Source organism: Podospora pseudocomata, chromosome 6, assembly GCF_035222375.1.
Source record: "Podospora pseudocomata strain CBS 415.72m chromosome 6, whole genome shotgun sequence".
NCBI classification, from domain to species: domain Eukaryota; kingdom Fungi; phylum Ascomycota; class Sordariomycetes; order Sordariales; family Podosporaceae; genus Podospora; species Podospora pseudocomata.
The window spans coordinates 1,870,781-1,885,684 of NC_085890.1; the positions used below are offsets into that span (position 1 = coordinate 1,870,781).

At 52.8% G+C, this 14,904-nt stretch overlaps 4 protein-coding genes across 4 annotated transcripts; 3 read left to right on the forward strand and 1 right to left on the reverse strand.

The window, feature by feature from the left end:
- Positions 1-677: 677 nt before the first annotated feature.
- TAH18 (NAPDH-dependent diflavin reductase) lies at positions 678-4,184 on the reverse strand. The gene is made up of 4 exons (XM_062891866.1): positions 3,168-4,184; positions 2,912-3,090; positions 2,750-2,848; positions 678-2,668 (listed from the first exon to the last, which is right to left on the reverse strand). Exons 1-4 carry the CDS (start codon positions 3,357-3,359, stop codon positions 868-870), a joined length of 2,271 nt encoding a protein of 756 aa, XP_062740622.1. The 5' UTR covers positions 3,360-4,184; the 3' UTR covers positions 678-867.
- Positions 4,185-5,608: 1,424 nt separating this feature from the next.
- Positions 5,609-8,109, forward strand: QC762_601680 (uncharacterized protein). Its single transcript, XM_062891865.1, has 4 exons — positions 5,609-6,171; positions 6,507-6,801; positions 6,863-7,099; positions 7,153-8,109. Exons 1-4 carry the CDS (start codon positions 5,945-5,947, stop codon positions 7,543-7,545), a joined length of 1,152 nt encoding a protein of 383 aa, XP_062740623.1. The 5' UTR covers positions 5,609-5,944; the 3' UTR covers positions 7,546-8,109.
- Positions 8,110-10,795: 2,686 nt separating this feature from the next.
- On the forward strand, positions 10,796-12,520 carry GCS1 (ADP-ribosylation factor GTPase-activating protein gcs1; the record flags this gene model as incomplete). The annotated part of the gene is made up of 4 exons (XM_062891864.1): positions 10,796-10,959; positions 10,984-11,322; positions 11,391-12,152; positions 12,206-12,520. Exons 2-4 carry the CDS (start codon positions 11,275-11,277, stop codon positions 12,518-12,520), a joined length of 1,125 nt encoding a protein of 374 aa, XP_062740624.1. The 5' UTR covers positions 10,796-10,959; positions 10,984-11,274.
- Positions 12,521-12,917: 397 nt separating this feature from the next.
- Positions 12,918-13,908, forward strand: CIR1 (putative electron transfer flavoprotein subunit; the record flags this gene model as incomplete). The annotated part of the gene is made up of 3 exons (XM_062891863.1): positions 12,918-12,968; positions 13,123-13,765; positions 13,826-13,908. 3 exons carry the CDS (start codon positions 12,918-12,920, stop codon positions 13,906-13,908), a joined length of 777 nt encoding a protein of 258 aa, XP_062740625.1.
- Positions 13,909-14,904: the final 996 nt, after the last annotated feature.

Sequence of the window (14,904 nt, forward strand, 5' to 3'; positions counted from 1 at the left end):
AGGAAAGGATGAGGAAGGGGGGGGGGGGGGCATCTGATCTGCACAAACTGGCAGAGGTGTTTGATCTATCAAGCCGTTTTTGTCTTTGTCGTTGTTTGGCAGGGCGGCGTTGTAAGACTACATATAGGTGTTGAAGATGGGGCGGCACTGCACTGACGATGGCGAAAAGGGAATATAGAGACGAGCGATGTCGAGAGAGCTAGCAGCAGCGGTGATTTGGTCATCGAGGGCAGATTATCACGAGCCCGGATCTGCAACGCTAGGATCAAGGTGGGACATTTTTTCTCTGAGCTTTTGCCCTTTCTATAAAGAAGCTACCTACTTGCTGGGGCTCAAAGAAGAGCACAGTATATAACTCGAGAGCTGAAACAAAAAATGAGTTGGTACATTGAGAAAAGATGGATAAATACTAGCCGTATTCTTCAGGAGCTGAGCGGAGGAGATGATGGGATGGGGAGATGAAAAAAAGACATGGGGAAGAGAAGCTACCAAAAAGCATTGCAGTGTGTGCAGATTAGATACCCGTGTAAACAGACAGATACGTGTAGTCAATGTACAAAATGAAAAGTTTTGTAGATATTGTTCCCAGAGATGATGTGGTGTGATGATTTTAGTTCGGCATAATAACGCCTTTTGATCATCACCGATGATCCCAACCAGTCACCAGCAACGCCTCATTATGATAGCAATACTTGATACTCCGTACAACCCTATAGCACTATGTATTCACATACACACAACCCCCACTCGAAGCAACGCTCGCCATCCCATTTTTCTTCTCCCAAAACCCCTACTCCAACCCAAACTCCCCCAACTCCATTTCACCACACTCCTCGCCCTCTGTCCCCCGCGCTGCCACCCCAAAAATCACCACGTATCCTCCCAATAAACCACCCTCATCCCCAACCACCTCTCCCCCTCCTCCCTATCCCTCACAAGCTTCTCGCCCACCAGCACATCAACAAACGCCTTCCTCACCGCAATCGGCATCTTCCCCGCACTCCCACAAACAGCCACCACCGGCCCCCGTCTCATCAACCCCGCCACCTCCTTCGCCCTCTTCCTAATCTCATTCTGCACATACCTCTTCCCCCTATCCGGATCCATCTCCTCCACAATCCCAAACTCCACATTCTCCTCCTCCTCCGTTTTGATCGGCTTCTCCCATACATTCCCCCCCTTCTTCTTCTCCTTCTCCTCCTCCTTCTTCTCCACCGCCACCGGCTCCTCCTCATCCCTCGAAAAGCAAGGAAACACCGTCAACCCCTTAATATACTCCCACTCCCCCCCAAAGTGATAATCCCTATCCCTATTCCTCCCCCCATAAAACAGCACCGTCTCCCCCACCTGAGTATCCACCTCGTACTCCAACCTCTCCTGAATCAACGCCCTAATGGGCGCAATCCCTGTCCCCGTCGCCACAGCAATAAGCGGCCTCTGCACCGCCGTCGGCAACGGCATCATCACATTCTCCCCCCTCGACGGGTTGATCCTCACCGTCAAGGGCGTGTCCCTTGCAAGGTACTTCAAATACCTCGAGCAGAGCCCCTGTCTCGGTTTCCGAATAATGGTCTTGTACTCCACCAGCGCAGCCAGAATCTCAATTCGAAGGGGAAAAACAGGTAGAGTCCCGTTCGGGGCGTCAGGGTCGTATTGGTTTTCGGTCAAAGAGGCTCCCCCGTTGCAGACGGAAAAGTCTCGATGGCGAATAACGGGAAACAAATCGAGGACTCGCTCGACCGGGATTTTCACGCCGGGAAAGTCAGATAGGAGCTCGAGGATGGTGCGGCGGGGGCGGGAGGTGTAGTCATAGAATTCTTGCTCGTTGCCCGGGAGGAGGAATTCCCACAGACGCTCGACTTCGTCTCGGTTCTTGGTGAAGAAGGTCAGCTCGCGGATAAAGTTCCGTTTCGGGATGGCGGTGATGTCGAGGTTGTCTGTCAGAATGTCGCGGAGGGTGGAGGGCTGGCCGTCTACCCTGTCAAAGACACGCTTTGGTTTGTTGGACATGTCCAGGGGTTTGTCAGCAACGTCGTTCCAGCCCATGAGGTGGATCAGCTCTTGGACGTCCTCGGGGTAGTTCTTCGGGTAGATCGACAGTATCGATTGGCCGCGCATGTCGCTGACCTTGCTAATGAGTTTCTCGCCACCGTAGACGTCAAAGACAATGTGGCGGACGTCTTGCCAGTGGTCAAAGGGGGTGACTCTGGCGTTGTCAACCACTTTGGCGAATACACCTTGAGGAATTGCCAGTCTGGTTGGTAGGGGAGTTCTCGGGCCGACCTTCTTGGTCGTCTCGAGAGAGTACTTGGATGGGTGGTCTTTAAGGATATTGTTCTTGTCTAGGACGTCGACTGGCGTTCCCGTTCGGATCTCCCAGCTTTGGTCTTCCCGGGCTTCCCAGGCGGGGAAAGTGGCATCTTGTCGCTGGTTGTGTTCGAACCGACGCTGGGATAGAGGCGCGGGGTTGTCGACATGGGAGTAAAGGGCGCTTTGGGTGGCGCTTTTGTCTGCTGGAAGGGGCTCCATTGTCGGCATAACCCGTACTGAATACTTTGGTGGAAGAAGCTGGTCGTTGGGAATGGGCGCTGTTCCTTCGGGAAGTGGGTATTTCTCCAACAAAGCGGCCTTGAACTCTTCTTTCCAGGGAAGGTATATGCTGTCGATGCTGTCGATGGTTGCGGTGTATTGTTAGAGATATCGAGTAATCCGTTGAGCTGCCAATAAAGTTGAGATCAAAGTTGCTTACCCGTTGTTGTGGCGCTCGTCTGCCTCGGCAGCCCTAAAGAACTCTGTTGCCCCAAGCTGCAGGAGCCTCACTTGCAACTTCCGTGCTGCCCAGTTGAACCTTCATTGGCAGTTTTGTTAGCAAGTCATGTCCACGACTGAATAACAAGGCAAGCAAACTCACTTTCGATAACCGCTGTCACCAAGGCCGAATATCGCAAACTTGACAGGTCCGAGGCAGTTGCTGTTATTGAGTTTCTCTCGCCTAAGATTTTTCCAGAAATTTAGAGTATTTGTGGGCATGTCACCTTGCCCAGTTGTGGAAGTTACAAAGACCACCAGTGAGACTTTCAAGAGGTCTGACTGCAAGGTGAGTGGAGAGTCAGTCGGGGTCTTCAAGTGAATAGAGTGTGAAGTTGCTCCCATGGGCATTGACCAACCAGTTTGAAGCTATCCATCTCATCCATCCTGGTATGAAAGTGCAGCCTCCGTGCCATGTCCTCGAGCTCTATTGCGATTTCCTCCGCATTTCCTGTCTCTGAGCCGTAAAGGATGGCCATGCTCCTCCCCTCGATTTCAACGGGCGATGCCAGTTGCGCCATCTTGGCCGGGCTCTCCACTTGTACACTCATAGTATACCTTTGGATAGCGAGTCCGTCAAGATGACCGAGAATGCTGCTGGGTTGAGTGCTAATCTTCGAGTTTATATGTTACTTGTGACTGAGCTTGCCGCCCAAAAAATCGTAAGAGATGCTGAGTCATAAAATCTCCAAGCTTGATTCTTGAATGTGCGATGTCGTCTAATATCCGGTATTGTAAGTTGAATTAAACTTGGTCAATGGTGGTTGTAGAACTACAGAATGGTTTTATTGATTGATAAGGCTGAGCAGGAGCTTGAATGTGAGATCTCCGTGGTTTATCGGATCGGTCCCGAAACCGGCCCGGCCCAGCTTTCGTCCCGCTATCCTGGAGCTTTGTTCCCGGATCGGACCTCCGAACATCGGGTTCCTTGCCGTCATTTGGGAGCATCTCCAGCTCGGCTCAAATTCCAAGAACAGAGGCCGTGCTTCTCCGCCTCCGTCTTCAAACACCCTGAGCGCAAGGACTCCATTCTCAGGGGCGAGTTTGCCATTCTCAGGTGATGTGATGTTGGACAATGCTCGAATCAAGGCTGGGGGCAATGAGGGGCAACGGGCAGCAATGAGGTCAAAAGCGGAGCCCGTTTATGGAGAGGTGGACACATGATAAACATCGCCGGCGCCGTGGTTCAGCTTCTTTGCAAATACAGCCTGACAGCCAAGATGTGCCCCTATTTCTATGGTCAGAGGGTTGCCCCTTTTTCTAATCTGGCTGTACACCTCAGCTGCATACGCATAAACAACCAGTGCAGAATCGCCGTGTCAAAGCACCAGTGAACGGACAGGATAGGGGCGGTGTGGATGGAAGCGTCTGGAAGCTGCCCTTGCCTCTCACCCTGTCGACCAAGGGCCCAGTGCCAATTTCCCCGCTAAAACGCCTGTCATGCCAACCCTGCCCTTGCGGGCCACTAACAGCAAAAGGGGCATCAGCCAATCGGGCGCCGTTGTGTCATCGCATTTGGCACAATATCTCTTGTTTCCATTTTTCATGTGTGCGTCGTCAACCGCTGCATATATCTCTTCAGAAAAAGAGAGAGGTGCAGGCTGGCGATCAGCATGATCTCTGATCACCAACTCTCCCGTTGCCGAGCTGGTTAGGCATGGACCAGGCCTCTCTTTGCGTTTCCCGCAGCCGGGCGGGCCCCAAACTGAATTGGGCTTGTTCGCCCAAGCTCCCGGGTGGAATGAACCAAGACCAGACAAGGGTTTGTCTCCGAGCCCGCCAAGGCCGTCGATGATCTCAAACCTCCAGCTTCCCATGAGTTGTTATATACAGCTGGATGGATGGCTTTAAAACACACGATGGAGACTACAATGCAGCTCATGGGTGGTTTGTTTATTCAGCATACCGGATCGATCTTCTTGGGTATATATATGCATTTATAATCATCTTCCACCAACACTGGCCCCCTGATAGAGCTGCCCAGGGCTCATGATTCATTTCCGTTTGGTGCAACCTCAACCGTGCACCAGGAAGAGAGAGAGCGAGGGTGGTGCTGGTAGAGCCACGACACTACGGATATCGTCAACTAGCTTTGTATCATGACATCGACACTACACTCTTGTTGGTGAAGTGTCTATCTGAACACAGCCTCTGTATCTCGATGTCCATGTGGTGAGTAGAGTAGGTGCTCTTTCCGAGATGGAAATTCGTCTGATGTTCGCCGTGGCTCCAGATAATACGATGGTCCAGAGCCACTTTCCTATTCAGTCAATGACAATAGATCTCCTGAGCTTTGAGTGAAATCCGGAGCACGGGCCCCATTGAATGAGGGGAGGGTTTTGAGATATATACTTTCCCTCTTCGACTTTGAAACTCTGAGGCTCATCACTTGACTTGGAATTTAAAAACCCACACAGAAACGACAACCGCCAAAAACCTACTAAGCTAAACAATAAGTTGAGCTTCCTGCCCCGCGCCAAACCCACGGAACCGAACCACACCAAGACAAAACACACCGTATTTTCTGTTTTCTCGACACAAACAAATAGTGAAGATCACCTATTGAGGTATGTACCTGCTAGACCTACGTGTTTCCACATCACCATATACAACACATCTTCATCGACGAGTCTTGTCGTCTTTCGTCCTTCCTCCTTCCCCCAGAAGTTCTGGTGGTGGGGCGCAGCACCACTTCACCACGCACCCCTGCCTTTGACTGCTGCCCTGCACTTTCCCTGGGCCCCACCTCCGTCTCCCACCCCCCCAGGCAATTGCTGTTCAGGCCAGGTACGTACCGCCGCCACGCCTGCCACTCGGCCGCTTGCGAAAAATTATTTGAATTTTGGCCGCGCCGACTCACAGCTCTCCCCCTTCTTCCCTCTCCCCACGTCAACCACCAAGGATCGCTACAGCTTCAACCTTCGTCAACCACACCTCTCAAGACCTCTAGGGCTCCAAGCTACCCTATTCTAACTCCCCCCCAGACCCAGAGTCCAATTCTAATACTCGTTCCGTGAACGTCTCCCTCCATCACTACCTGACGCTTCACCCGTTGCCTTGCTCAACGAGTCATCACCCGTCACATCAACTTGTGGATCGACTCCATCAACACCAACCGACATCCTTATCAATCACCATGTCTACCGTCGTGGAGAAAGTTGCTGACGCTGCTGCCGCGGCCGTCAATGACGTTACCAACGCTCTGGCCAACACCTCTATCACTGGCAAGACAGACGACAAGTCTGCCAACAACAACGATGCCGTCCTTGCCAGCGCTGCTGAAGGTCGCCGCCTGTACATCGGCAACCTTGCCTACGCGACAACGGAGGGGGAGTTGAAGGAATTCTTCAAGGGCTACCTTGTGTAAGTTTGTTTGCTTTTTTTTTCTTTGTTCACACATGCATTGGTTGCCGTCAAGCACAGTGTCCGGGTCGACTCGAGTCGAGTTGCGCTTGGTGATGTTTGTTTCCTGGTGTTGTTATTGTCGTTGCTGCTTGACCGCTGCTTCGCTTGATGCCTGGTCCTGCCACTCCACCGCTGGCCACGTCTACCTTGCACCAGCACCATGGCCTCATGCGGCCCATAGCTCAGTGGGCTAGACCACGCCTGTTCCCCGCAGCCGGTCAAGCTTGGCCGTCCCTCATTGTTGACAAGCACTTTGTTTTGAGCCATCGCTGACGATGTATCGCCTCATGCAGTGAGTCCGTTTCTATCCCAAAGAACCCTCGCACCGACCGCCCCGTCGGCTATGCCTTCGTCGACCTCTCTACCCCCAGCGAAGCTGAGCGCGCCATTGCTGAGCTCTCCGGCAAGGAGATCCTGGAGCGTAAGGTCTCTGTTCAGCTCGCTCGCAAGCCCGAGGCCAACGAGAAGACTGAGGGTGCCGGCGAGGGCACCAACGCTGATGGCACGCGCCGCCGCCAGTCTACCCGTGGTCGTGGCCGCGCTGGCCGTGGCCGTGGTGGACGCGCTCGCGCTGGCCGTGGCAGTGACGTAAGTTGTTGTCTTCGAGCTCAGTGCATGAGAGCTATCTCAAGCTAACACTTTTGCTCAGGACGAGAAGAAGGAGGACGGTGCTACCTCGGGCGACGCCGCTGAGATTGCCGCCGATACTCAGGTTCAGCCCCTGAAGGACATCACCAACGAAGCCAACACTAACCAGGACAAGTCTGGCAAGAACCAGGCTCGCGCTGCCCGTGAGCGTCGTGAGCGTGGTCCCCCCGCCGATGGCATTCCTTCCAAGACCAAGGTCATGGTCGCCAACCTCCCCTACGACCTGACCGAGGAGAAAGTTTGTGATTACCGTCCCGGTTTCTTGTGTGCAACATGCTAACCCCCTTCCAGCTCAAGGAACTCTTTGCTGCCTACCAGCCCTTGTCCGCCAAGATCGCTCTTCGCCCCATCCCCCGCTTCATGATCAAGAAGCTCCAGGCCCGTGGTGAGCCGCGCAAGGGACGTGGCTTCGGCTTCGTCACCTTGGCTTCCGAGGAGTTGCAGCAGAAGGCCGTTGCTGAAATGAACGGCAAGGACATCGATGGCCGTGAGATCGCCGTCAAGGTCGCCATCGACAGCCCCGACAAGACTGACGATGACGTTCACGGTGCTCACGAGGCCGGCGAGAAGACCGAGGGTACTACTCAGGAGCAGGCTCCTGTTGCCCCGGCGGCTGTTGCTACCCCTGCCCCTGCCCCGGCGGCTGCCACGCCCGCAGCTGCTCCTGCCACCACCACTGCTTAAAAATGCTCAACCCTTGATGAGCATGGGGACGCAAGACGATATCGGCGGAGATGATGATGATGACTTCGTTATCTTTACCCGACTATCTTCTTAATCGTATGTATTAACTTTTTTGCGGTTGCATTTTTCACGACAGGGAATGGGTGGATGATTTCGGTTATGGTTAGAGATGAAAATGAAGCGGCAGATGAAATAGTTTCCTGGGCGTCTGGTTCGAGGTTGGGGTTTCATAAGGGCTCCATTCACGGTTGAGACAACAGGAGGAGAATTATCTCGGCTTTGGCACACGAATACTCATTAATTTTCATGACCTCTTTGCCTGATTTTTTGGTGGAGTAGACGACATTTGATTCTGCGCAGTTCATCGGGTGGTGTACTATGGACATGTATGTATGTAGTGATGAGGCCAAAATGGGATCTCGGGATGAGTGAAGGAAAAGTTGTTCTTTTGCAATATCATGACGACGGTGCCTGGAATGGTGTTGTGGTGGTTGTGAGCATTCCTGCAGGGGCACGGGATGGAACAGTTTGGCGCCCAGAGTTCCAGAACAAAATTGATGGCACTGTCACTTGCAGCCTCACGGCGGCTGTTCACCATAATTTTTATTGTATGGAACCATCACCGATCAACTCTCCCTTACTTTCAGGTAAAGGTAGTGAGTGCTGAGAGTGAGAGTTGTGGAGCGTTGTGTGGGGGGTGGTGAGTGGTGAAAGTGAGAGTTATAGATGGTGGGAGTTTGGGTGGTGAGAATTGTAGATGATCGAAGTAATGGGGGGTGGTAAAAGTGAGTGCTATGGGTGGTGAGAGGTGTGTGGTGAGGGTTGATCAACTCTGATTTGGTGAGTAGTCCAATTTCTGCCTCACTATTCGGAAGAGGTTTATGGGACGTTTGAAGCGGAGGCTGTATGTTGTCTTGCTGCGTCCGTAGAAGTTTCTTGACTCTGTCATTGCCCAACTCGGGCGAGGAGTTGGAGCTTTGACGGGTGGGAGGGATGGGCCTGAGGAAGATCGTGGTGTTGTTGTGGATACCAAAGGACGAACTGGAGATGGAGAGTCTCAAGGGTGGGGTGGGGGGTGAGAGGGCTGAAGGAAAAGAATGAGGCGCTTGAGGGGGCGAAGGAGGCTCTTGGGAAGGAGAAGTCGGCTCTCGAAAATGAAAACTCGACTCCCGGAACTGCACTGAATAGGGTCGAGAAGGACAACACCCGGCTCAAGGACGCCTACAAAGCGCTGCTGGAGAAGGACGATGCACGGGCGGAGGAGTATGACAAGCTGTCTGATGAGAACTCTGCACTTGAAGCTCGCCTTAGGGTGTTGGAGGCTGCGAAGCGGGAGGTGGAAAAGGAGCTTCGGTTGATGACTGAGGATTGTGAGCGGCAGGTCAGGGGTTGTGGATGGGCTCGTTAAGGAAAACGAAAGCCTTGCTGCCCAGGCTGAGGAGCTTACCCAACAGAACGGAACGTTGCGAGGAAAGAATGCTGCGCTTGAAGATGAGAAGGCGGATCTTGAGAGTGAGATTGATGTTTTGCAAGGGAATAATGACAGCCGGATGGAAGGGAATGTTGATATTGGGGCTGCGAATGCGAAACTTGAGTTGGATAATGCGAACCTTGGTGCGGCCCTTCAAGGATATGAGAGGCCGATTGGAAGGCAAAAATGAGATGGTTTCCAACCTCGAAAGGGACCTCACCAAGGCGACTGCTGACAATTCGAACATTCGTAAGAAGTTGGACGATGTGAAGATGGGGCAGCGGGCTGCTATGGATGATCTGCGCAGGGAGAAAGCCAAGGTGATGGAGGACAACAAGTTGACTGAGCGGGTACTGCGGGCGGAAATATCCAGCCTCAAGTCGGAGCTACAAGCTCTGGAGGAGTAGAAGGAGGAGCTTCGCAGGTCGTTCAGGGATTGTCAGAGTTCTCTCTCGGACAGCACTGAGAAGGTGTCAGCCCTGGAGTCTGATGTTGTCATGAATAATAAGAAGCTCGCCATGGTCAAGAATTCGCTCGCTAAGGAGAAGGGCGCCCGGGCGGAGCTTGTGGGTGATTTGAAAGAGGAGCGGTCGAACCACCAGAACACAAGAACCGCCCTTGCTACGGAGCAGACGAACCACAGGAATACGACCAATGCCCTCGCGACTGAGAAGATGAACCACAAGGCGACCGTAGATGCCTTAGCCGCCCGGCGGAACGCCCACCAGAAGACGATGAGCTTCTTGGCATCGGAGCAGGCAAATCATCGTAATACAGCCAACTCGCTCTCGTCGGTGAAGTCACAGCTTAAAACGGCCAACAACACCATAACTTCACTGCGCGTCTCGGGTTCACACGAGAAATGTGTTGTCATGAGCGGGGTGGAAAGGCTCATGGAGCGTTACGGGAGACCCTTTGACAGGTACGAGAATCCACTTCCTCGAATTGGGAAAGACGTGGTACGACTGGCCGTACCCCGAAGGCTTGACCCAGAGGGCTAGCGGCAAGTGGGTGGTCGAATGGCGCGGGGAGATATATGTCGATAGTGACTAGTTTGAGGGATGTACGTAGGTAGTTGGGTACATAGTAATGGGTGCGGTCTCTGTCTTTGATGGTCTGGGGGGTGGCTGTGGAGCTCGATTCAGGGGTTCAGGGGTCATTCATGTGGAAGAGTGCTCAGTTGCCCTGCACTTTTTACCCTGGGTACAGACATCTCATTGGGTTTCTCTCTTCAAATTTCAGGCCTTGCGCCTGTGCAGGCAGTTTTGCCTGGCATTCTGATCAGGGAGAGGAGAGAAGAGTTTGATATGGCTTGCGAACTCCTGCAGTGATGTTATGTTATTCTCGCAGTCGATTGATTGGACACCCTACCCACAAAATAATTGACACAGCGACAGTAAGTTGACCTATATTATTACTATGAACCATGCCTTGAAGGATATTTACCAGGCCTTTAAACACAATTAACAGCCCTTTAGAGATATTTAGAAGGCCTAATAACTATCCTTCAAGGCATCAATTACAATATGATATGGGTTAACCTACTTGTGTACATCAACTATTTTGTGGTAAACGTGGCTACGTATAAGAGTGCTCAACTGCCTTACATTTCACCTTGAACAAACTCATCGCTTTCATCTCTTCAATGACCAGCTCACTGTACTCGTGAAGATGGCGTTCTGGCTTCTGATCAGGGAAAGGGGAGAAGCGTTTGACATGTAGCTTGCGAGCTCCTGCCACGAGGTCCTGTTATTCTCGCAGTTGATTGATAAAGTTGGTGGTAGGATGTCGCGGCCAGGGGAAGTGGGGCTGGCCACTGATACAAGAGATGAATTAAGAATCGATGGTCGGAGCTCTGCTGTCTTTGTTAGAAGTGTAAACTTCTTCGCCAAATACTGTGTCATCGGACATTATTAGCTACCTTAGGTAGCTAGCACTGGCAGGTTTTTTTTTTTTATTTTTTTTATTTTTTTTTTTAACACACCGGAGCCGATTCGTGGCTTTTTTAGGTGGTGCCGTGCGGTAGGTTGGGCGGGAGCTGTTCAATTTCGCGGGCTGGAACTCAAGCGACACGGCCGCCCTTTTTCCCCGTTTGGTTTCAAACGCCACGCGACAACTTCCGACTGCTTTCTTTTGCAACACACCGACTGTGATGCAACGCAACGAACCCCCCCCAATAAATAACGACGAGAATTGATTGCAAACATTGCCGAAACAACAGAACAGTACAGAGGGAAACAAATACAGAAGGAAGCAAGATGGCAGCCAACGCCATGTGGGAGGTTGATCCCGAGACGAGGAGCAAGGTTCGTTTCTTACCGTCCTCCTCCCAACCCAACCACCTTTAGATGCTGATGATGGTGTACCGTAATAGCTCGTCACGATCCAATCCGAACCCGGCAACTCCCTCTGCTGCGACTGCGGCGCCCCGTCTCCCCAATGGGCATCCCCCAAGTTTGGAATCTTTATTTGCTTGTCTTGCGCCGGAGTTCACCGCGGACTGGGTGTTCACATCTCTTTTGTGCGATCAATCAGCATGGACGCGTTCAAGCAAGCCGAAATCGAGAGGATGAGACTGGGAGGGAATGAGAACTGGAAGAAGTTCTTTGAGGAGCACGAGACAAACAAGATGATGGGGGTGAGCTGGGAGGGTGCGACGATTGCGGAACGATATTCAGGGGAGGTGGGTGAGGAGTGGAAGGAGAGGTTGAGCTGTAAAGTTGAGGGGAGGGAGTATGTTCCCGGGCAGAAGAAGGAGACACCGGTGGCCAAGAGCTCACCGGCGGCGGCGGCGGCACCGTTGGGAGGGAGTAGGACGGGGAGTCCAGCGAATGCTGCGCAGGGCGGGGGGAAGATCAAGGTGGATGTGGATTACTTTGCTAAGCTGGGGGAGAGGAATGCGGGTAGGTCGGCAGATTTGCCGCCGAGTCAGGGGGGGAAGTATCAAGGGTTTGGCAGCTCGGGGACGTCGATGCCGCAGAGGAGTAATCAGCAGCAGGCCGGGTTGCCGGGGCTGGATGATTTGCAGAAGGATCCGGTGGCGGCGTTGAGTAAGGGGTTTGGGTGGTTTACGAGCTCAGTTGCGAAGACGGCGAAGACGGTGAATGAGGGGTTTATTCAGCCTACTGCTAAGCAGGTATGTTTACGGTTGATATCTTGGGGTTCTAGGTGCTGATATCACGATGATAGATTGCCGAGTCAGAATTTGCCGCGCAAGCTCGTGTTGCTGCTGCCAATGCGGCCAAGGCTGCTCAGGCTGGCACAAAGACTGCTTCTGAAGGGTTCACAAGATTTGTGGAGGGACCTTCAGGTAGTGGGTATAAGCCTGTGAGGAGTGAGAACTTTGATGAGAGCAAGAGGGCGTTCTGGGATGATTTCGCATCGGCGGCGGACAACAGGAAGACGAGCGGGAACTCCATTGGGACTTCGGCGCTGGGTGGGAACAAGCCTTCTTCCTCCGCGCCTCCGAAGCAGAATAATAAGGACGAGTGGGAGGATTGGTAGTTTTGAGGTCAGGGTTACATACGGGTGGTGGTTTTGATTGGAGAGCCTGTTTGGTTTTTTGTTGTCTTCGAACATTAGACGTTTGTTGCTGGGCGATATATAGTCGGTCCTTGATACCTATCTAGCTTGGTCTTTTTTTGCTTATTCATTTTGTTGTTTTTGATGTGGTGTTGTTGCTGATGAGGTCTGGATAATGAAAGGCATGCATGTGCTTCAGGGTTAGGGTTGACTCTAGAGAAGCCCCCGCCGCTTGGCCGAGGTTCAACCCGGACCCGGCACTAGCCGGGATGGACCAAGGAACCACTGAGCGTCATTGCATGCGGCGCTCAAAGCTTCCCTCTCCCTCCGTCCTGTTCGAGATCCCACGAACCCGCCCATTGAGCCGCAAGACTTCGACATGTCAGCCTTACGGATATTGGTGCCCGTCAAGCGGGTCATTGACTATGCGGTATGTAACTTCATCCTAGCTTTGAGGCAGCTTGCGTGCAGCATGCACAGGGAGAAAGGCACATGTCAAACTGCAAGCGCGGACTTTGGGCGGGACGGAGTAAGATGGGCATTTGGGCATGACAGTTGCTAACGCACGCAACGCCTTATTGCAGGTCAAGCCCCGCGTCAACAAGGCCCAGACGGGCGTCGAGACGGCCGGCGTCAAGCACAGCATGAACCCCTTCGACGAACTCTCGGTCGAGGAAAGTGTGCGCATCCGCGAGAAGAAGCGCGCCCCGGGTGGTGTGGAGGATATCTGCGTCATCAGCGCCGGGCCGACCAAGGCTCAGGATATCCTGCGCACTGCTATGGCTATGGGTGCCGACCGCGGCATTCACGTCGAGGTCAAGGAGGGCGAGGACCTTGAGCCGTTGAGCGTGGCTAAGCTGCTCAAGGCCGCTGTTGAGCAGCAGAAGAGCAACTTGGTTTTCTTGGGCAAGCAGAGTATTGATGACGATGCCAACCAGACGGGGCAGATGCTGGCTGGCTTGCTGGGCTGGCCTCAGGCTACGCAGGCTAGCGAGGTTACGTTTGGGGAGGGGGACACGGTGACGGTTACGAAGGAGGTGGATGGTGGTGTCGAGACTGTCAAGGCGAAGCTGCCGATGATTATCACGACGGACTTGCGGTTGAATGAGCCGAGGTATGCGAGCTTGCCGAATATCATGAAGGCGAAGAAGAAGCCTTTGGAGAAGAAGACGCTGGCGGACTTTGGGATTACGGGGGAGAAGAGGCTCAAGACGTTGAAGGTTACTGGTGAGTTTTGGATGAGTCAGGGTTGTTGTGGAATAACTTGATTGCTAACGCTGGTTGCAGAGCCACCCCCGAGAAAGGGCGGCGGCAAGGTCGAGGATGTCGATGGTTTGATCTCCAAGCTCAAGGAGCTAGGTGCTCTCTAAGCCAATGTATACAACAATGTATTGCTAGTGTTTGCCTGCATCTAGAGTTGACAGCTTTGCAATTTTGCCTGTGCAACGACATCATCTTATTACATTATCTTTGAGCATCATTGGAAATATTGACAAGTATCCAAGTCTGTGGTCATTATCGCATCATCCCGACGAAATACAGCGCCTCCTTCAATATACAGATCTTGTGATCTGCCACAACATGGTCCATTTTCGGCCATGTCATTGAGATAGGACCAGAGATAAGAGTTGTGGGATGAAAGCGGCACCACCCCGCAATTGTGTCCCCTGTGACGTAGGTCAACTTCGTCTGTATCTTCAAACTATGACAATTGACAACCCATTTTGCGAGTTTAAACTTTGGTCTGAAAGGGGTTTCGGATTTTCGGTCTGAGTCCTTTCGGCTGAAGTGATGGTGAAGACCCTGCATCTCAGAGGAATTGGCAGTCCGAAGCCGCAACAAAGCGCTGGAATGGCCCGCTAGGACAAAACAAGCCTCTGAAAATGGCCCAGATGCCCCACCCCGTGAATCGGCTCCCGACATTTCAGGAGCTCCGGAAGTCGCGGCGGGGTGGGAACAGGTGGACCAATCACCATCTCGCCAATGAGACAGTCGCAAAATTCTTTGGGGACTGAAATGACAAAAAAGATGGATTTTTCTCGCTTCCCGCCTTTTCTTCTTCTCGATTCCAACAACTCCATCGCGAATCTGATTCACCACGCCAACGCCCTGCTCTCAGCAACCGCTTCGCTTCTCTAGTCTCTTGTAGACTACTCATCCTCTTCGAATTGTCGCCCTTACAACAGTGCTGATGAACGGCCGTTCGTCAGAGTTTACTTCTCAGGTACGCTCTCTCAATGAAACACAATCCCTTACTGTGGGCAGGGGGCATGCCGTGCTGTGCTGGCCGACCCCGCTGTCACCATCGTGGACGTCCATGCTGCCCCTCCACGCAAGAGTCCCTCAGATTCTGTTCAAGAGGCATT